General features: G+C 38.0%; 1 protein-coding gene across 7 annotated transcripts in view; it reads right to left on the bottom strand.

The window, feature by feature from the left end:
• The window catches only part of arhgap21b (Rho GTPase activating protein 21b), a 61,912-nt gene continuing 38,451 nt past the window's right edge, over window positions 1–23,461 (bottom strand). For 3 of the 7 annotated variants that reach the window (XM_065268134.1, XM_065268136.2, XM_065268135.2), the window contains 17 exons: window positions 19,296–19,442; window positions 19,076–19,178; window positions 18,952–18,988; window positions 16,431–16,553; window positions 16,038–16,337; window positions 14,439–14,500; window positions 14,094–14,233; window positions 13,872–14,011; window positions 12,565–12,723; window positions 12,402–12,480; window positions 10,974–11,047; window positions 10,775–10,864; window positions 10,559–10,684; window positions 10,433–10,474; window positions 9,285–9,390; window positions 4,991–5,022; window positions 1–2,933 (listed from right to left, as the gene is read on the bottom strand). In XM_065268134.1, the coding sequence (XP_065124206.1) occupies window positions 1,440–2,933; window positions 4,991–5,022; window positions 9,285–9,390; window positions 10,433–10,474; window positions 10,559–10,684; window positions 10,775–10,864; window positions 10,974–11,047; window positions 12,402–12,480; window positions 12,565–12,723; window positions 13,872–14,011; window positions 14,094–14,233; window positions 14,439–14,500; window positions 16,038–16,337; window positions 16,431–16,553; window positions 18,952–18,988; window positions 19,076–19,178; window positions 19,296–19,442 (3,254 nt within the window). In that variant the 3' untranslated portion in view covers window positions 1–1,439. The other 4 variants (XM_073814935.1, XR_012336827.1, XM_073814933.1 and 1 more) reach the window with 4 other exon arrangements.

Below are 23,461 nucleotides of genomic sequence, written 5' to 3'. Positions count from 1 at the left end.
TTATCAGACAAAAAGGGTTTATTTTCCAGTGTTTTACAATGTGCGTCCAATGTAGGAACGAACACAGCATGATACAAACGGTTAGGGAAGCATTGTTCACAAACGGGGACACTAAAGACCCCTAGAGATGATTTGCATGTTCACTCCCCAGGTCCCTTAACATCACCTCTGTATTGTACAATACATACAAAATAGAACTTATGCAATGATGATGACTGCAGGTAGAGGAGAAGCTAAAACAAGTAATAGATATTTACATTTAAGTTACTTACTTTACAGGAATATTTAAAATTCAAGTCTGGTTAAAATATCGAATGCAAAACTTAAAACAATAATGCATTAAAATAGTGTTAAGACCCGAGGAATGCTGTAGGAATGGAAGAGTTTCATTTTTTTTAAATTCATGAATGAGGCTTAAGTTAAAAAAAAAATCATCTTTTTTATATTTTGTACATCTTAATTCAACATTAATGAGATGCGGCACTTTTAACAATCCATAACCGATGTTCAATGAGGCACTTTCATATTCCCAAAACCTGATTTCATTTGACAATCCATTCTTTTCCCATTATTTTTCCCAGCTTTTATGCCAGAGACAACAACTGTGTCTCAGTAGTCACAGTACAACAAACAACAACATATACACTGCAAATTGCATCAGAGGGTAGTTTGAAATTCCTTTTTGTCTTTGTTTTACAAAAATATGACGATTCACTGTGCCGAGTATCTGCCATGCTCTGCATTAAAAACCGAAAATTCAAGACACCGAATCCATAGCACGGCACGCAAAGCAGAATAAACAAAAGCACGAGAGGGGAACTATGTACACTTCATAGACTTTAAAATGGCGGTTTGTTTAGTATTACAACAAGGACATACATTCTTGTTTTGGTCACAATTTGTTTTGGGACCCCTTTACACTTTCAATAAAATATATTGATTATTAAGACACGCTAGTCTTCTCAACATCCTACAAATCCGAACTACTGACCTACCTGCTCACCCAAATTCTCGGTTACTTGCCTTTATCTTGCTAAAACAGTGCCGTTGCGTAACGTTTCTAGCATCTCGACTCTTAATTCTAATCTAAAATCTATAATCATTGGGACTTCCAGTTTTCCAGCAATACTGCGGTTCAGTTGGACTACAAATGAGGAGCATCTATTCACTATATAACATCGGGTCACTATGTCATTTCATTCACAGAAGGAAGTATCACAGGACATTGCCTGTAACTCCACGTATCCGTCAGAGAACGCTCAACCATCAACTTCACACACATTTTCCTTATTTTGTACACAACACATTTTCACTCACGGTATTCGACTCTCAGCCTATCATTGACGCCAACATGGCTTTTAAGTATCACTCAAGTACCTTAAAAACATGTCAGACACTCATAAACAGTGTATATGAAATACACTCACACACACACACTTTCACAGGTACTGATAGAAACGGGAACGGACCACTTGAGCACCGGAGAGTTTGTGAGGATGGGCATCAGAAGCTAGGTTTAAGCTCTTACTCGCTACGTCACCATTGAGCAGCTGACCCGGGTGAAAGTGCGAGGGCCCGGCGGATGATCTCGAAGAGTGCAGGTCTAGCATGTCCAAGCTAACTTCAGGGTTGCTTGCACGGTGTCGCTCCCGAGCAATCCAGTCTCTGATGGAAAAGTCTTGTGAACTGCACTTGGGCTTTAAACGATCCATAGCCGAGAGCTCGGTACCCTCCACTCTTTGCCAGTCTCCAATTACGGACAATTCGGCAAAGTCACGTTGACCACCCATGGTGTGTCTACGGCGAATGTTGCTTTTCCGCTTACTCCGAGTCTCGGGAGACCTTGTGCGCTGAGATCCTACCCCGAACATGTCGTCGGCGGACGTCCTTAGTCGACACTTTAACCGATCTGTGATTTTGATTCGCCACATGGGTTCGGCCCGCTCCGATTCGCTGCGAGAGGAAGAGCTCAGGCTGCCCGTGGATCGGCCTTTGACCGCATCCAGTACTCGTGAAAGTCGATTGGATTCCTTGTCACTGCGATTCCCGTCAGCAGAAGACTCGCTGTCGGTCTTCTGTCGACTCCCTCGCTTACGTGAAAGAGTGTCGCATGCAATAATTCGATGGGAGGCAATTAGATTGGGCACATCTTGCAAAGGCTCGGGTTGGTTGCTATCATCCGTTGGTCCTCCTTCTCGTCCGACAGCGAACACTGATAAGTCGCTCTCGCTGTCCGTCTCCATTGGCCGTCCCTCGCTGATGAGCTCGCTTCTTTCGTCATCCGCATCATCCCCGCGGCTTTCGGCGACGGACTGCACTTCTGGACTGAATGCAACGGACTCCACCCCCGTGTGGAAGGTCATCGAGGAGGTGGTGGAGTAATCTGAAGTAATCGAGCAGACTTCCGCTCCTAAGCCTGCTTCTGAATTCTCCGTCCAGTGGCCTGGTATTCTGCCATGCCTCCTCCTTGGTACCGAAGCTTGGGAGCTGGTGCTGTTCAGCGTGCCCAGATCTGAGACGCATCCATCATCGTAGTTAGAGGGAGGGTCGGATAGGGAACTTTCTTGAATCATCTGAATGTGATAACTAGATTTGCAAGTCATCTTAGGTGAGGGTGAATTTTGCGGAGGCAAATGTTCAGAGTTGAGCTGTTTGTTGGAAACGAGGCTCTCTCCTGGGCTCTGGTTAACATCCTCGCTCCTTTGGTCATCGAGTCCAACTTCACTCTCTGCCTCCTCTGTCGGGTCATCAGCAGGCCAATTTGGGTCATTTTCCACTGCAAGGTCGTTCTTGGAGAAACTAGCGTCCAGGTCATCATCAGAGCTGCTAGGCTGAGGTTTGTCCTTGGGCTTTTTGCGCTTACGGCTGGCAAAGATGGAAGAACGCAGCAGCTCTCTACTGTATTGGTCCTTACCAGACCCCCAGGAACCCTGCTGTAATAAACAAGCACATACAAATCACAAAGTGAGCTTACAAGCTGACCCCAAAGTATCTAGAAATGCAGAGTTCAAAATATATCAACGTATTTATATCCAACATGCAAAAAACAAATGTGACCCGTGTACTGGCAAATTGAGTTGGAATGCGTCTCATTATGAGCTAGAGGCAAAAGTATAAATGTCGATTTTGTTTGACATTAAGCTTTCATAAGTACATTAAGCTAACTCAATGCTCTAAATCAGTGTTTCCCAATCCTGGTCCTCGAGTACCCCCTCCCAGAAAGTTATAGATGTCTCCTGATTTAAAACAACTGATTCAACTAATCAGTCTCGTTCAAGAATGGTTAAAATGTCTCCCTAACAAGCTGTTGAGTAAAATCAGGTGTGTTAGATAAGGAAACATCTATAACTTTCTGGAAGGGGGTACTCGAGGACCAGGATTGGGAAACACTGCTCTAAATAGTCATTAAACATCTAAAATGATCTTTATTTGTATGTTTTCTGAGAGGTGTACCGTCCTAAATGCTTAAATCTAATTCAAAGACGCGTCTCCATCCACTTGCGCATCTGAGATTTCGGTTTGAAAACACGCAGGAATTAGAAAATAAAGTTCAGGACTTGCTTGATGTTTAAAGATTTGTGAGGAGCAACAAGCCGCAAAAACGATCTTCCAGACGCAAGCGCTTGACCCCAATATATATATATATACATATACACAGAATTACACAGAATTACGTTTTAAAATATCTGTTTTGACTTGAATTCACGCAGATATAATCTGTTATATCTTCAGTGAATGTTTGGTTAACTGTTGAGAAAACATATCTGATTCTGAACATTATATTAGATCCTTATATTAGATACTTTCTTACCAGTAGACTTTAAAGCTGTATGTCAATCAAACAATAAAAGAAAAAAGTTGAACATATATTTTCCAATATACATTGTTTTTGACTTTTTGTGTGCCAAATATATTAGTTTTACCAGTGATTTTAAGGTATGCACTGCAAAAAATGACTCTCTTACTTAGTATTTTTGTCTTGTTTTAAGTAAAAATATCTGAAAAATCTTAAGACAAGATGCATTTGGCAAAAATAAATAAATAAAATAAAAAATCAGCCAATGAGGTAAGCAAAATATCTTTTTTCTTAAACACTTAATTCAAGAAAAATTAGAGAAAAAATTTGCAGATTATTTTGCTTTTTTAACGCACAAATTAATATAAATTTGATATGTTTTGTCTAAAAACTAAACTTATTTTCTTAGGTCATTTTGCTCATCAAGAAAATGCATCTTGATTTTAGAATTTTTAGATATTTGTACTAAAAACAAGACAAAAATACTAACTAAGAAAGTCATTTTTTTGCATTTTTACATTTTGTGATTTTGTTTTTAATCCTTCAAAAATCTTTAATTAGATTTTTCTCAAAATTGACCTTACTGACTTTATACACAGTTCTGTCATGTTTTGTCAGATTCCAACAATCATGCATCGTTTTGAAGTTTTTTTGAGAATGTCAAAATATAACTAACTAATATTTGAAAATGTGCTCATTCCAACTGATTTTGCCAGTACGGGTCACAAATATAAATTAAAAAGACAAAACATTTTAGTTTTAAGGTAGTTTATGCATAAAAAAAACTATACAGTGTTTAAAATGAACACAAAGTATCTAGAATTTAATTTGTAATTTGGAATAATGCAATTCCACACAAAGTCATTAACAAACAGCTAAGAAATAAATATATACGTTTACAGATGTCCCTTTCTTTAATTTGTCTGAATTGCATTACATACTGTAAACCCATCATTAAATATTTCAGATTCCTAAAGTCTCCAAATATGTTTTTGCACATAGCACATTACACATTGTTTTAACCCAAATGCTGGGTTGTTGCTACTCAACCAAGGGTTGCAATTGGGTCATTTTTAACCCTGTAGTGTGTTCTGTCTAATATTGACCCAGCTGTGGGTTTAGCACTTTTTAGACTGTACAAAGTTCATTCAAAGGGCTTTAAAAGACAACCTTCTCCTTGCATTTAGTACTCACCTTTGATTTTGCAGAGTCACTGGTGGTTGAATCTAGTGGAAGAGGAAGAGAAAAAAGTAAGTAGGCCATTTCAAGTAAAAATACAACAGGGACAAAGAGCCAAAGACAAGAGAAGACTGAAATATGAAATATCCTGCAGCAGAACAGCACACACAGTTATGTTGAGATCTGACAGATGAAGGTGGCAAAGTTCAGCCATCACATAGAGAGACACGGAGCACAGGAAGAATGAATGATGACGAGAACCCGGCAGTAAGAAAGGAGGCAGAGCTCATGCACACATTCACACTGTCCACAGCGTATATCACTGACACACACACAGCCAGCACAATACATTTATAGGCATTCTTTCCCAACTTATAAACATAATCAAACGAAGAGATGGATATCTTTACAGCTACATATTACAGGAAGTGAGACCTGACGTCTTTTTGTCATGAATGGTAAACGTTCTCGATACTACTGAAGATAAACTTCTGTAAACCCTGGGTACATTAACTGGTAGTATTGAAAAAGATTTTAGTATGCTTTATACACATTAAAGGAAAACACCACTTGGATCCTAAGGAATGAATGGGGCTAGGCTAAATGCTGATAGATTCACAAACTGCTGCACAAAGATTGAGTGTACGCATTAAAAAAAGACTTGTTTGTATTCATTTGTTGAGGTAAGAACATAGTAAAATATTGAAAAACGGTGGTGTTTTCCTTTAAGAAATAGTATGACCACACAAAGTAGGGATGTTCATTTGAGTTAACTTTCCCGACTGACAACCGCAGCTTGTTAAAGTGACACTTTGTAGTTTTTCAACCTTCATAATATATTTTCAAGACCCTTGTGATGGTACATCGACTTAAAATAAGTTGAATGACATGTCTACCATAGCCTGACGGGGTCTGTATCGCTTTTACTCGTACTTTTGAACTTGGGGTTTCGGGTAGTAACCCGAGCACAAAAAGAACTACAAAAATCTGCTTTACGGCATACGTCACCTCCTCCACTTCCTCAAATTTGGCCGTGAGAGCACAACTATTTAATTTCCTGATGTTTTTGTCATGGCCGAAGCAGCAACTAAGAAAACCCAAGGGTTTGTCGGAGGAGACCAGAAAGAAAAAACGGGAGAGTGAAAGAATAAAAAGAAGGACGAGGATCAATATTGGGCCAGCGCTCGCTCGATGGTGTAAACTAAAGGAGGAGGAGGGGTTTCTGACCGATGCTGACTTGGCCGTTAGCTTTTGGGCGAGCAAGTAATGGTAATGTTACATTGCTGTCTTTTTTTAACACTTTTTTTTAATGTAAATTTTACTGGAGGCTACTTGGAGAGTTTAGAGAGAGACTGATATCACGTGACACTGTGGCGTCATTTTAGCGTCACGGACCTACGACATGGGCGATCCGGGTTCAATTCCCCTTTATGGCAATATTTTTTTATATAAACTTTAACCAAGCGACCACTGGTACAACTGGTGTTTGAAAAAATAAAACCCATGAAATTATAGTCATATGACATGCTGGAAGATCGTCTTTTCCTTTGCGACAGTGCTGCGGCACTTGTGGCCTCTAGGGGTGCTAGACGTGAAAAAGACATGTCTAGCACCCCCTAGTGTCCAAAAAGTTCCACGGTGTGCCTTTAACCGAACATTAACTAAATTGCCATTTAATTATTAATTTGTCATTGAGTAAAAAGCATAGACTGTAAAAAAGACAGACGATGCGATGTTACTTCCTTCTATTGTAATGAATCGAAGACAAAAATGTCCAACCATAGGCGCTGCCATGTTACGAAGTTTTTAGGAGCCAGTGCATGCGCAGAAGGAATCGTCTGTGGAGCCAGAGGCGGAGCCACGGTATCAAACGTCCGCCCAAATGCTTTATGAAGAACACCCGGTAAAAATACAGTTGATGGTTGTCTGTGACCCGGTAAAAACCATCTACCACAGTGGCCATTTTTAAAGCAGGACACAATTAAAAAGTTTTGCGTCTTTCGCTGTTTGTGCAAAAATAGAGATGTTTATGGTCAGGGTCTAGGACAGGGTCAAAATGAACATCCCTAGCATAAAGTAATTTATTTATGTTTAAATTGGAAACATAAAACATATACTTTTCTTTTAGGTATTTTTTAATGTATGGCGCATGATAAATTATCTTTAATAATCTATAATACTAAAAATATTATAGTGTAAGATCTACATTTTTAAAATCACACATAACCCCAAAACGTCAACAAGTGACAGTAAACGACTGATTCTACAACTGTAAAAAAAAAAATTTGTTGCACTTAAACTTTTCAGTGTAATCAACTTGAATTTACAATTAATTTCAATTTATTTGACTAGGGAGGAGTTGTTATACATTATAAAAATAATGTTGAATTAGTTTAAGTTATTTCCACTTTTTAAAAATTATTTATAGCAACTCCTCACTAGTCAAGAAAGTTTAAATTAATTGTATTTTCTAAAAAATATTTTTTTTACAGTGTAGTCACCGCAAACATCTATCAGCATGAACACCTGTTTACTGTAAAGTCAATTATTTGGGGAAACACATTGTGTTTAGGGGTACATCAGATCGTCAGCGCAAGAATATGGAGATGCAGAATGAGTCAAAGCGACTATGAGAGACTATGACACGGGACAACACGAGTCAGATATGACAGGAGGGCAGAAAGGGGCTAAAGGGGCACAAGTAATAAGGTGGTAGAGCAGCTAGAGGGAGGATCGAAGTCCTTTAGATGGGCTACTACACCACTCGAAAGCCCCTTTGCTCACTCTCCATCCTTATGAGATTAATCTTGCACTGAACGTGTTTTATGATTAAAGCCGGCTCAGCCCCTCACCACACCCCATCAGACATCATCATGACAGTAACTGTGTGCCACATGACTGGAGGAAATCCTGGAGACCGTACCATGCTAGAACTCCAAGCGGTCAGCTTCAGAGACAACGAGAGACAGCAAAGAGGCTTTTCAGACACATGACACCATCACAGCTCTGTATCCTGTCTGTTAATAATAGTCTTATAAGATATGAAACGTGCAACACGACGATGACAAACATCGACTTCTCTGACATTCTTTTTTTTTGGTTCGTTTCTTTTCTGGTGGGTTTGCCCCCGATTCGTTTTCAATTTATAAGAATCGGGGATTTCTGCAGACTAGGCAGCTACACTGGGGACAACACTCCTCCTTCTTCCTACAGTCCCAGCTGTCCATCACAGACATTACAGAGTCCATCAGTGACATCACCGATTGATAGACGCCGCCCACTTGGCCTGTGTCAAGATTAGGTCATGTGTGAGCAGTGCTGGACAGTGACAAGGCAGAAGAAAAACACTAGAGACAAGATGGGTCAGACTTGGGTGCTTTATCATTCATTGATTGTTCCTTTCTTTTGGGAAAGAACATGCCGGGTTAGCACAGGAGAAGGGGAAGGAGGAAAAGAACTGAAAGAAAAGGAGGAGTGGAGTCATAACGGAGACTAAAGCATTAAGAAGGGATGACAATGTGAAGTTCAAACCAATACAAACCAAAGCAAAAGAAGAATTCTGGAGAAATCATAGCATTAAAATAAAGACAACGAATCAAATCAATCGACCGAAAAAAAAAACAACAAACAAAATTAAGGTTGATTCATAAAGCTTCACATACACAGGAACTATTTTATCCAATTTTCAGCTAGTTTATCAAGTTTGACCAATGCAAAATTGCTAAAATAGTTCAACTTTACATATGCACAGAGACATTTCTTGCAAGCTTGCTACTGTTTGCTTTAAACATTCAGAGATCTAACAGAGAGCGTGTGTATCTGATAATCATCTTAAAGATATTAGCGTGAAGATGGACACGACATACCCGAACACTCAGATCGCTTCTCGCTTTAAGGTACATTCACATTATAAGCGACTAGCAGCAGCACAGCGACGCAATCTCATTGATTTCAATGGAAGCTCGGCGGCATCCGGCGAAACGAGAGACAGTGACCGTTGACGGCTGGATGGGCGTGTCCAATCGCGCGACAAAGTTGAGAAATGTTTAACTTTATGCAAATTATGAGCGACTTTCGGGAGCGACTACCAATGAGAACGAAGCAGGGGAGTTCACGTCATCCGTGTCTCGTCAGTTACTCATTTGTTTATGACAACTAGATATAGGAAAGCTTCTTTTGAAAGAGACGAGCGACAAACAGCGACAAAGTTGCTTATAATGTGAATGTACCATTAGTCTCTGAATTACTTCCTGACCTGTAGTTCTGATCTGAATGCTAAATCATGACTGAACTGTAATGGCAAGATTACCTGAGACGTCTCCCGGCGACGGAGCCGTGCGGCCAATGTTGGTCAGTAGATGGTCGATGTTGGGCACAGGCTGCGACTGAATTGTGCTTTCCTGCTCCACGGTGGTCTGGTATAGACAAGGAAATAAGAGCAAATAGGAGAAATGGTGGGATCAATAAAGTGATCAAAGCCTGTTGTCGACACTAAAGAGCAGGGTGACCAATGAATGGCTGATATGATGAATGGCGATGCAAGAGTTAATCAATTTTTTTTATTAAAAGCCTTTATTGTTGCTGTAGAGCTCTACATATAATACAAATATATTTATTAACCAGTCTGAAACATTAATTTTAGATTATATCATTATGTACATGAGTAGATGGTCATTCAATATTAAACGGCACAATATAAATGTGCTGTGGCCACGTGTCCATTAGGGCTGCCTGATTATGGGCAAAATCTTTAACACGGTTATGTAACACATTTACTCTGTGACTTTAAAAAAATATATATTTATTTAACCTTTTTTTCTAGCAAATGTTACAATAGGTTACACATGTCAAAGCAGTGGTGTCTTCGAAGTGCCTTAAAAACACATCAGTCCAGCAATGTGCAATTTATATTTTAATCGCACAATAATTGTTGTACCTAAATTATCTTGTTTTTGTAAAAATTTAAATAAAAAAAAATAATTTAATTGCACAGCCCTATTGTCCCTGACCATTTCCGAATGTGACCAGAGTTAACCTGGAGACCGAAAAGTTACACTGAGCCAATGATCATCTATTACGGTAAATTCACATGGGACGAAAGCGTTAACGCTAGACATACGCCGGCCTTCCAAAAACATAATTGGCTGGCTTTGCCTAGGTTAAAGGAGATCTGATTGGTTGACGCATGCGTTGCCACTTGAAAAGTTGAGAAATGTTCAACTTCTGCCGTGAGCAACGGCAGTGACGCGGCGCCAATTGATCCACAATTCAGTCCGGCAACACTTGATGTCAACCATTAAAAGTGAATGGAAAGCGTTAACGCTTACGCCCCATGTGAACGTACGGTTAGTGAATGATACAACACTGTTTCAATTCAGTGTTGAGAAATACGCTTTGAAGATCTCAAAGTGAATAAGACCACCAGGAACCTACAGTTATAAAAAAGAAAACACTCACCGTTGGCTCTTCATCTCCATCGTCTGTGAAAAACCAATCATACTGTAGGAGAGAAGAAAGATGTGTTTTAGCAGCATTCAGACATAAGGCACAAAATAAAATAAAAATGCAGAGAGCTGTGCTTACTTGCTGAATGAGAGTTTCCACAATCTTGTATTGATCAGGCATGTGTGTGACCATGTGGGTCATGTTGTCCTCCGATGTTCTCACAAGAGTTGGACCAAACACAATGGCCAGGTTACGTGGCTCCATCTAATCAGATACAAAAAAAAATGAGTTTTGTGATCTCTGTACTTTTTCCCGAAAGTTTTTTTAGTGCTCCTGTCCTGCTTCTCTTCATACCTTGTTTTTCTCACAGTTTTCAGAAACAAGTTTGAGGTGTCCAGAGAGGAACTTGAGTGTTTCGTAATGATGGTCTGGCAGCTCGTGAATCTGGGAGGAAAAAAAACAGTTTGATTAAAAGGTTTTATTGCAATGGCTTTACGCAATCTTGTAAAGGTCAATATTTCTAAATGAAAAGAACTTTTCAGATAAAGCGTACCAGTCTCTTCAATGCTTTTAACCGCTCAACGGGATCCTCCATTCGATTGGCATCAATAAAGTTGGAATATTTTTCTAAAGCAAGAGCAAACAAGCATTATTAGATCATTGGATCATGTTAATGTTCTACGTAATATACAAATCAATATTTGAGATTTTCCTATTAGGAAAAAGTTTCCTAAGCATCATTGCATGACTGCAAAAATTTCCTTATTTTCCAGGTTATCAATGCACTGCAAAAAAACTTTTTTGATGTATTTTTGTCTTGTTTTCAGTAGAAATATCAAAAAATTCTTAAATTAAGATGCATTTTCTTGATGAGCAAAAAGACCTATGAAAACAAGTCTAGTGTTTAGTAGAAAACATAACATTTAAGTGAATTTGTGCTTAAACAAGCATAAAAATCTGCCAAGGGGGAAGAAAAAATCTTTAAAAAATGTCTTAAACTGCAAAAAATTACTTTCTTATTATATTTGTCTTGTTTTCAGTACAAACATCTAAAAATTCTTAAATCAAGATGTATTTACTTGATTAGCAAAATTACCTAAGAAAATAAATGTCGTTTTTAGACAAAAAATATACAATTTAAGTGAATGTGGGCTAAAAACAAGCAAAAATATCTGCCAAATGGGGTTAGAAAAAAAATCTTGAAACAAGTTTACCTTTTTCTTAAACACTTAATTCAAGAAAAATTTTCTCACCCCATTAGCAGATATTTTTGCTTGTTTTAAGCACACAATCACTTAAATTTGATCAATTTTGTCTAAACATCTGACTTATTTTCTAAGGTAATTTTGCTCATCAAGAAAATACATCTTGATTTAAGAATTTCTAGATATTTGTACTTAAAACAAGACAAAAAATATTAAGAAAGTATCTAAAAAAAAATCTTAAATTAAGATGCTTTTCTTGATGAGCCAAACGACCCAAGAAAATAAGTCTAGTTTTTAGACCAAAAATATCAAATTTTGTGCATAAAACAAGCAAAAAAATCTGCCAATGGGGTAAGCACATTTTTCTTGAATTTAGTGTTTAAGGAAAATGTTCAAGATTTTTTGCTTACCCCATTGACAGATTTTTTTGCTTGTTTTAAGCACAAATTCACTTAAATTGTAACTTTTTTGAAAAAAAAAAAACTAGACTTATTTTCTTGGGGCGGTTTTCTCATCAAGAAAATATATCTTGATTTAAGAATTTTTAGATACATGTACTGAAAACAAGACAAAAAATACTAAGAAAGTCATTTTTTGCAGTGTGACAACAGGATCACTGAAAAATGTCGCCCTCTAGGAGGAGTCCTTCCTCCACAAATGAAGAAAACAGCTTTGGATACATGCTGTTCTCTTCAAGTGTGTACATATTTTTACATCCTTTTTTATAAAAACCAAATGAATTATCTCTTATTGAAAACTGTGATCGTGTGTCTCACCATTAGTAAACAAAGGCTCTGGAAGTTTCCTGAAAAAGGACTTGAGCAGACTGCTGATAACATTGAGATCTCGCCATTTCTGCAGAAGCAAATGCAATAAAAGGGTTCAGAGTTGTGGTTATCATACGCATGACATCACACATGGATCTAACGGTTCACTCACATCCTCCTGGATATCGATGTCTGTCATGCCTTTAGTGTCTAGTTCCTCCTGCATGCTAGAGATGGCAGTGTTGTTTCCAGGGACTCTATAGATGCCGGTGTACTCCAATCCTCTTTCCTCCACCAGCTTACAACACACCTCCACGATTAAAGGCACAAACTAAAACATACAAATGTCATTAGTACCATTTTATGTAAGGGATAATGTATAGGCAGCCAGTTGTTCATCGCAAAAATAAGCCCTGATGGTGTGATCAGGTGTGGTCTTGTATATCAAGGGGCTTATTTTATGATATTAACAATCTGCTGCCTGTACATTATCCCGCTTATTACACAGCTTTTTTTTTAAGTAAGGTAAGGAATATTAAATATTGATATGAAATATATTATTTGCTCATTTTAATGAATGAAGACCTTCTGCAAGGAAACACATTAACTTTCGATTTTAACTCTTTCTCCGCCAATGAAGAGTTAGCTTGTCAATTAAAGGCGGGGTCCATGATCTCACACATACGGAACCCAGGCAATGATGTTGGTTAGTAGAAACGCCCTTACTGCTGATTGGCTACAAGTGTGTTTTGGTAGTCGGCCCCACTCCCTTTTCCAATGTGTTTATCAAAAATCACGCACCCGCCTTTAAAGAGAATACGTTTCCATGCAAATGACGAGTTTTTCCGGCAATCTGCAATACTTTTTCTGCAAATTCCGCAACTTTTCCAAACCTGGAAGCAACACCTAACGTAAAAAAGGTAAAAACTGTGAATGCTTTGAGGATCGCTCTGAATCTGATTTCTATTAAAAGTCATTCACAAAAATGTAATTATCTCAAAAAATTTGCTGTTTTTGAAGAAATCGACCCATATTTGAGAGGTGATAAGAAGAGAACTAATCAATGTAGGATGAAACCTTTTTTTTTTGAAAGCAGAAGGTCTGTTCTTTCATTTGATATATTGTATGGTTATATATTTAAAAAAGCTTTTATGGCAACTTAAAAAAAAAAAAATTAAGATATGACAAGCCAATCAAATCATTAACACGCTATCTGATTTAATAATTTGTAAATATAACAACATATATTTTATTAAAAGACATTTATATTAAATTTTTATGTAATATTAAACTCTACCATGTATTGTTAGTTTTAAACAGTTTTTATCTGGGAATAACAAATTGTAAATGCTGCGACAGGCCAATCAGAATCACGCATTCCAATGAGCTATGTACTAAATAATGTTATATAAGCATGTAAATCTCATTTACCCTGCAAAGAACATGTCACAGTCATATTTCAGCACAAAAAAGTCTTACTCTATTAGTCTGTGCAGGGGGGCAATTATCCAGTCGGACTCCAAATGTGACACCAGGACTGGGTCTCTTATCCTGGGGCTTTTTCTTCATTCCTGGAAGTCTCCTCCATGCACCTTTATCTCTTGGAGGACTAGAGTCATCTGAAACACACATCTCTAATGTCAACACATTTCACTGAGATCGGACAAACACAATGTGTTAATTCAGAGTGCTATATATTACCTTTACTTCGATCTTGTTCATTTCTGGGTGAGTGGGGGCTCTGACTTTTACTACTACTGCTGCCACCCAGCAGTGTGTGTCTAATGCTGCGAGACGGCCGGGAGGTCTTTGGTGATGGCTCTGTTTTACTGCTGGGAGCACTATAACAAACATATACGCAAATTACTGTACACTGACAGCCAGACTTACAGCTTTTAAAATACATGCAAAGAAGAAGAAATTAAATAGTCAAAGACAGAGATAAGTTCTGTTTCAAAACCTAACAACCTGATTTCATATATTTAGGCATCAGAGGCATCCAAAAATAAATAAATATGCTAGACACTGCTTGTGCACACTTCTTACCTTATTGATATATACTCTTTGAGCTTTCTGTTGATCAAATCAGTGCTGGTTATGGCAGCGTTCTGAAAACACAAGACAATCAAACACTGAATGCAAATCTCAGGTTATAGCAAACACAAATCTGCTCGTGAGAATTGAAGAAAAGCAGTTGCTCTGCCAAACAGAACGAGAAAATCAACAAAGTCACCTCATAATCCTCACACCTTCAGCAAACAATTCAACCTTTACACTGATTGTGTTGTGAAGACATTGTGTTGTATGAGCTGTAAGCTGGTTTTCACATGGATTTTTCCAAGTAAATGGTGTCATAGTTATGTAATAGTACAACGCTTGTGCTGTCAAATCTGTGTGTGCAGACATCTGATGATAAGCTCACCAAAATTTCAATTTAATGACATAAATTGAGATTAAACGGCCATAACATCAGGGCTACATTTATAACACAACTTATTTTTCTGTTCAGGTCTGTTTTTTTTGTGAGAATACACTAGGCATGCTCCCATTTTTGCAGCCGATACAGATTACTGAATTGTTATTTTGTGAACGTAGCATCGTTTTAAAATATGTCTGCAGCTCTTAGCAACTTTTTTGGTGGGCTTGAAAATATTTTGACCAAGCGGGGTTAATTGTAACGCTGTATTACCACTAACCCCTCAGCACTTACGATATGAAAACCGCGAACGTTAGCATAATTCTTGCCGTTGTTTTAAACAGGCTACACACGAATGATTTCTGGCTGCCAACAAAATAAATGTGCCTGTCTTATCCAAAATCGTCTGTCAAATTTATTTTTGTTCATATATTTAATATTCATTGAATAAGGTCACATCAAAAATTTAAATCATAGTGAAATGAATGGCTAAAATCAGACTTTGATGCTCATTATCTCACAATTAGATTTTTGAAGCTGTAGTTTGGTTATTACAAACTGGGTCTCACATATAAAAAATGTTTTTGTCATAATTGTGCTGCTTTTCCTCACATATTTAGACATTTGTATCCATTTATAATTGAACTATTGTTAGAAAAGGTCTGGATGAATGAATACAGTGTGGATACCTGTCTATTATAGACAGATATATAAACAATATCCACTTCAAGTATATAGACAACACAGTATTGAAATATTTGCCTGCAAACTTAATGTTTAGCAAGTGTTACAACTAACCCCCTGCCTGTTACAATTAACCCCACCTAAGGGGTAAGTTGTAACGCTTGCACCTCTGTCACAGTTGGTGTAATTGTCAGAGAATGGTAAGTACTAGAAAGAAACTGCAAATGTTCATTTGTAGTAGAGATGTGTGTGTTGCTTGTGTAAAAATATAATTAATCAAACAAAATATTCAAATATTTTTTGAATGATTGAGCCGAAACCAAAAAGCGTTAGGTTGTGCCCCGCTCCTCCCTATTTTTAAATACAATTTTAGTTTTCTAATAACAGAAATTAATCTGTTTGGAACAGATATATTTTTGTCTACGAAAGTACTTTCAACATTTTACCATACCTTTAGATTAAAACGCTCAAAATCAGGGCAAATCAAGGAAAAAACTGATTTGGTTCACGCCAGGTACGGTGTGACCACCGCTTTGTCTACCAACCTCCTCGTCCAGGTTAGTGTTTGCTTGAATGACTCTGATCCAGGACAGCATGTCTTCCCGGCCCTCTGCCTGAAACAGATACTTGCAGTCTGAAGTCGTCAGCCGCAGAACGTTCTTGCGCTTTGTGTCACTGTAGGAGATGTCAATCAAACAGGCCTTGATGCTGACTGCCTGAGGCTCGTCCTCCAGTTGAGAGTTGGCGTGAGAAATCCCCTCCTTTTTGTCCTTATAGAGATAAAGGGAGTGTCCCCGCAGCACAGCATACATCGGTTTCCATGGCCGCATACCACCGCCAACACGCTATGAAGAGAACAGAGGCGAGCGTTTATATAATCAGAAATGATCACAGTACTGTCGACGAGTTTTATTCCACTGATATGGGATTGATTTTACCTTGCTCTTCTCAGTGTTAAGCTGTCGGAAATGCAGCCACCCTTCTTTGGTAGAATCACTGAAGATCTCAGTGGAGGAATCTCTCCTTGAGCTGGAGTCATCAGACTTATTGCCATCCAGTGCCTAGAAAACAAACATATTAAATATTTGTCTGACTTTTCTGATCAACTAAATCTTTTAAATTTAATAACTTGGGACATTCATTGTTGCTCTGTTCCAAAAACTAAGTGACGAAGCATTAGGTTATGCTAGATTATGGGAAAAATCATAATCCAGATTATTTATATCGGGGTTCCCACACCTTTGTTAACTTCAAAGTCAAAGGCATTTCAACGGCTTTCGATGTCCAATACCCTCAAATTCAAAGACTAAATGTGGGAACACATTTCAAGTGACAGCAAGGTTAAATTGTGTTACCTTTAAAGATACATTGTTACAGTTCCCTTTCGAGGGAACTTGCGCTGCGTCACTGCGGTGAAACTTTAGGGGTGAGTGCGTCTGAATGTGTATATCAAATTCAACCAATGGCGAGGCTTAAAGACAAAGACAGGGTGACGCGGGAGCGAGGAAGTATATCGCAGCGCCACATTCCCTTCTCAGGGAACAACAGTTACATACTTAACCTGAGACATTTTTTTATGTGTCAAACACAACTATACAAAAAAGCATTTTGGTATGAATCAACATTCGCATACAGTAGATATAAGCATTTAAAGCGAACAGTTTAGCATGGGTGTTTAGCACTAGAATTTTTATGATATTATCCTACACTACACAGGGAATAATATGGATTTTATCCAGAAAACTTCTTGCATACAATAGATTCAAGCACTTTCAATGACCTGTATCGATGTATGTATATTTTCAAAAACTTCCCAGGGCTTAAATTTTTCCCTCCAGATTCACAAACTTTCAATAATTTCAAGGACCCGTGGGAACCCTGTTTTATTTATATATAAACATATATATATATAAACGCAATGGTCCAGCAGAATGTGATTCATATTTTAAGCATGAGGGATAATTTAGCTTGAAATGCATATAACTTTACAAACATAAACAGGATTACTATCTAGTGATCTAACTTCGGAAGTTTAGACAGATGTGAGAGCGCAGCTCGTTGCACATGCAAGAGATAGAAACAGAGAGCCATCATGATGCAGCTGATTATATTTTAAACAAGAGGGATAGTTTGCCTCAGCTTGCTTGAAACGCTTAAAACATTGTGTTTGGACTTCGGGGAGATGCGAGAGGATGTGCACGTGCGAGAGAGGCACAGCAGTGCAGCTGCTTATGACGCTGGATTTAGCACAAAACGAAATGCCGCACATTAATCAAATTACCTTGATTATCTTGTTTTTGCCATCAAAATTGAAAAACAATTAATTGCACAGCCCTAGGAAGCACCCTAACCAAAACTGACCTGAAGCACTTTCCATAAACTTGTATGTGTGTCAAGTCTCTAGTGTTTTGTGTAATAACTGACTTCAATAGTTTGGTGTTAGCAAGGATAAATATATTGAGTAAAACGGTACACATGCATTTAAAACTTTCATATTTATATTTTAATTGTGTAGTTTGGCCTCAATTTCACTTGAAATCCATAAAACTTTATAAATACTACCAGAATAACTACTTTAGTGTCCGATTTTGGAGCACAACTCACTGCACATGTGAGAGAGTAATCTAGTAATCATATGTATTTCCAAACATATCCGCCCCTTTATTTTATATTTGGTTATCCTTAATCAAACTAATCACAACAGCTACAATTAGTGCAGGTATTGGTTGCTATTTTTTATATATCTCAATTTATAATCGATTCATTGGTTATCTTAGACAGATTTTTTTATTGTGTTTGTTACTATGCATTAACTTCTCCATAAAGAAAAGATGCATTTTTGGTTTGGGATTTGGGAAAAAGTAGGTATTATAAAAAGAAAGAACAAATAAGGTACCAACATAACGGAACAGGATCTTAATATTAGGATTAGCCTTAAAGTGCACCCTTTTTCATTGCTTAAAAACAACGTTATTTTGTGCATTTGGTTTAATACAATGTGTTCGCATGGCTTAAAAAACACATTATTTTTCCACATACCGCACATTTTTGTAGCTCCAGATTTCCCTGTCTTCCTGAAATGCACAGATTTTGTACAAAACTGTCCCTGTGAGTCCAAGTGGGAGGAATTATGATAATGTCGGTCTTGTCTACATCACCAATACCAGGAAGTAAACTGTTGCCTGCAATTCGTGTGTTTGTTGTAGTCCAAGAAAACAGATTTACGTTGGGAGACGATAACTCACGTCATTGTTTACTTTAAGATTTGTACCTTTTGCATGTCGTTAACATGTACTAATACACACTTACACACCAAAGGAAATGTAAAATCGTGAATCAGACCATAGGTGCTCTTAAAGGCACCAATGATTCCTTAAAATGCTACCTATATAGTTTTGAAAACAGAATAGTCTAGTTTTTAAAAAGCAGCAATTTTCACGAGACAATGAGCACTCTCACCTTTCTGAAAACCTTTAGACTTGGTTTACTGGATCGCCTATGGTAAACAAATGAAAACGTTAGTCCAAACATCCTCTCACATGACAGAATTACGTTTCACAAACATCATAATACCAGCACATACCCGCGCCCTTCATCCCTGTAGCTGTCCAGACCTTCGTCATATGATTTTGAACGCTCCGTTTTGCTTCCAGTTTCCGATCCCAGGATGGCATTTCTGAGAGACTCTACATGCATACAGACACAAATTGAACTTGTCAATAACACACACACTAAACTTGTTGACCCTAGATGATGGTAATTGTTAAAATAAATGCTTGAACCCAAGGTGTAGAAATGTTTACCTTGATCATGTGAGAGTTGGCGGCGCATGAGGGGACTCGGGGTGGTTGGGCTTGGGCTATCAGAGAGCACACCCTGAGCTCCAGATATCACGGCCGATGCAGGAATATGGCTGCCATCATGATCTAAACTGGGGCTTGCTGGCTCATCTGAAATTTTAGTAACAGAGTACATAAAGTTTGAGAATAAAGCTACTAAATGAGTCTGTGTGCCATTCATACTATGCAGTACATTTTCATGCTCCATTTAGATTTGTTCAAATTAAACTGAATTTTAAATACTCTAATGTGCCAATAGCTGGAATGTGTAAGAAAACTGTCAAAAAAACCTTTTCTCTTAGTCTAGTGTGAGCTTTTATAGAAATATTTCTTGACAGGTCTATTAATCTGCTTTGAGTGAAGCAGGCTGAATTTTTGACATTGTTGGTGGTGATCCAAATTCAAGAAAACCTAAGCAACTTTCTTTGAATTATATTCAAACATTTATTTACTTTCTAAGTAAGTAGCATTTCCTCTTGTCCTGAAAATATTTGAGTGAAAGCAAAAGTCTAGAAACTTTCCTAATAAAGAGGACACTTTTATTTATCTCAGTTTTTGACATGTCCTGTTTTTCAGAGTCCTAAAAACTTTTGAACTTCTCTGCAGGTCTCAGCCAAAAAAGGTTGGAGTACAAAGCTGCTCTGTTCTGCCAGAGGGCTGGAGCAGCTAAAATTAAAGCAACTGCCCCAGTTCCTGCATCCTCCAGCGTCTCTAAGAGGGCCAACGGAGAGGTGTGCAAAACTCTCTTTGGGCCTAGCCGAAGAATTCGGAAGTACTTTACACCTCATCCCGCTTCAAGACACAAGAACATTAATGTTTTTTTCCAACATCATCCCAACTCTCCTAGATGACAATAACAAAATATTCTTTCAGACAGAAGTGGCAGCAATCTTACCAAGGCTATGTTTACATGTCTACAATATAATAAAATAACTAAAGCGTTCCTTTTACCCTTTTGTAAAATGTCAAGTCCACGTTTATGCAGACCCACGAAAACAACTATAAACGATGCATTATGAATGCCAGTATTTGGCAAAGATACTTCGTGAATAGGCATGGGCCGGTATGACATTTTGGCAGTATGATAACCTTCAGGGTTCCCACACCTTAGTTAAATTTAATTTCAAGGACTTTTCAGGTCCAATACCCACAAATTCAAGCACTTAATGTGAGGACACATTTCAAATGAGAGCAAGATTACATCGTGTTACCTTTTAAGATACATTGTTACAGTTCCCATTCGAGAGAACTTGCGCTGCGTCACTGCGGTGACACTTTGGAATGCCTCCAATGGTAAGTGCGTCTGAATGTGTATTCACCCAATGGTGAGGCCTAACAACAAAGACAGGGTGACGCGGGACCCAGGAAGTATATGGCTATCTGAAATATTGCCAAAGACGGCGTTACAGGGACGCAGGAAGTATGGCAAGGGAGACGCAGCGTCTTCCCCCAGATTCACTTTCAAGCATTTCAAGGACCCGTGGGAACCCTGAACCTTAAGCAAAAATATCACAGTTTCATAGTGTTGCGGTACATGCCATTAAAAAAAACTAAAATGTGTAATTTTCAATGCATATACAAACAACAACTTTTTTACTGGACAAATTCTATTTTTTTAAAGGAATAGTTCGGCCTAAAACGATATTAAACCCATGATTTACTCACCCCCAAGCTATCCGAGTTGCATATGTCCATCGTTTTTCAGACAAACACATTTTCGGATATTTTAGAAAATATTTTAGATCTTTCAGTTGATTAAATGTAATGTTACGGGGTCCACAACCTTCAAGTCCAAAAAAAGTGAGTCCATCCTTCACAAATTAAATCCAAATGGCTCCAGGTTGATAAACAAAGGTCTTCTGAGGGTAATCCGTGCAGTGTTGTTGTAGAAATATCCATATTTAAAACTTTATAAACTAAAAGCATATAGCAATATATATATATATATATATATATATATATATATATATATATATATATATATATATATATATATATATATATATATATATATATATATATATATATATATATATATATATATATAATTGTATCACCTTTTAAACTGTCTAAGGGTGTTTTCACATATACACTGTTTAGGTCGGCCCAAATGACGTGTCGCTCCGAGTACGGTGGGTTTGGGTCAGTGTGAACACAACAGCCGCACTCGGGTGCGCACTAAACGACCGCTCCGAGACCGCTCTAAACAGGTGGTCTCGGAGCGGCTGTTGCCGAACTCTGGGGCGACCCACCTGTGGTGTGAACACTGCTGGACCTCGGGCCGAACCAAATACAGGAAGTTCTCCACATGTTTGAGCAACTGGGCTTTCGTTGTGACGTGAGCCTGGTGTTATATTGTGGGTTAACAACAAACAAGCCAATCCTGGTCCGTTGCATAGAGATTCGCTGTCTCCTTTACGTTTGAGCTGATGATTTTATAAATGCATAGCTGTCCTCCACACACAAATAGTGACATTACGGGCTTTTTAGCAAACGGCTCCGTGAGAAAGGCTTTAATAGAACAGCTACGCAATTTCGCGTTAAAGCAAAGAAACTTCACAAAGACGTGCATCGTTTATCTCCACATCTTGATAGCTGCGCTCTCTCTGTCAAGCTGGTTGTCGTGGAAACGTGGGGGTGGTCATGAGACGGTAAGAGCTGTCAGAGACCAATGACAGCGCTGACCGTTGTCACATGGTGTACGGTGCGGCATTTCGAGTAAAGTAAAAAATATATATATGTGAACACGGACCGCACTAACTGAAAAATGATACAATGTATTTTGGTGCGCTCCGAGGCCGCACCACGGTGCGCACCAATATATGTGAAAACAACCTAAGAGATATTATTTAATAAACCACATCAATGCACTTAGTCATTAAAGGCTGTGTTGTTCTAAGTATGTCCAACTATGCCATTATTCATCAAAACCTAGATGCCCTGATGTATTCTGAACCTTAAAACTCCTTAACAAAAAATCGAAATGTAACATAATAACCTACAGCAAACATTAGAAATAATGTGATAAATCATAATGTACAAACAGCAATAGTATTTGTAACACCAGTAAAAGAGACAATTCAAGTTACCGATGCTGTTTAGACAGACAACATGCAGATCATAAAAATGAAACACATCTGTTACCAAATATAAAAACTAGAGCATTACAAAAATAATTCATGAGCACTACAGGTTCGCCTTAGGACTATTTAAGATCTTAATTACTATTGATTTAGCATCACCAGAAACATTTGGAGTTAACCACTCTAGTATAAAAGCTCTTTAAACCTGAGTCAAAACAAGTACAATTAAACTGTTAGGTGACTGTGTTGGTACGTAGACTGCAGCATGATTTTAAACTATTAAACCATCAATGACTGGGCTGGACAAAACACTGTAGGGATGCTCCGATTTTTGCAGCCGATGCAGATTTGTTGTCTTCGTGATCGGCTGAAACCAATACTGATTCTTTAAGCTGATATGTAGGCTCTTTGACGACTTTAACTGTTACATTTTTTTCTAGATAGAGTAATGGCTCAGATGTTTCCTTTGTTATATTATTTGCAGTAATTAGGTATTATTGTTTAAAAAGAGAATCAAATAAATAAGCAAAACAAATATTTCTCCTGCAAAGAGAAATTTAATATGCCTTTAAAAAATTAGTACAATGGTTCTTTGCTGAAGAGCAGAGAGTGATTTTATTGAGAAATGAATAAGGTTAATGTAGCTTTAAGACGTGAGAGAGATCGCTTTGTTCACGTGCACTGATGACAGGCAACTGTGTGTGCGTGCAACTGATGTACGCATACAAAGGCAGTTGTGAGGAAAATGAAAGTTTAAACAGTCAAAAACACATGCAAATAATAAACTTTTGGCATAAGGATGGAATTGTTTGCGATAGATATGTGTTGTATATGCTGTTTGATGGGGATGATAAGATGTCCCGCGCTGAGAGGACCGAAGAATGTCCTCATAGAAAATACGCATATCTCTGTATAGGCAAAGAGAGAAATCCAAATGAGCAACGAGTTATAAAAATGCTCGCACTGCGTAAAAATGATCTCTAATTGCAGCGTCATTCAGGAGCCCTGTGATGACAAAAGTTAACACAAAATCTGTTCATTTAGCAA

Source organism: Paramisgurnus dabryanus, chromosome 6, assembly GCF_030506205.2.
Source record: "Paramisgurnus dabryanus chromosome 6, PD_genome_1.1, whole genome shotgun sequence".
Classification (NCBI taxonomy): Eukaryota; Metazoa; Chordata; class Actinopteri; order Cypriniformes; family Cobitidae; genus Paramisgurnus; species Paramisgurnus dabryanus.
This window is presented reverse-complemented; position numbering and strand designations above follow the sequence as displayed.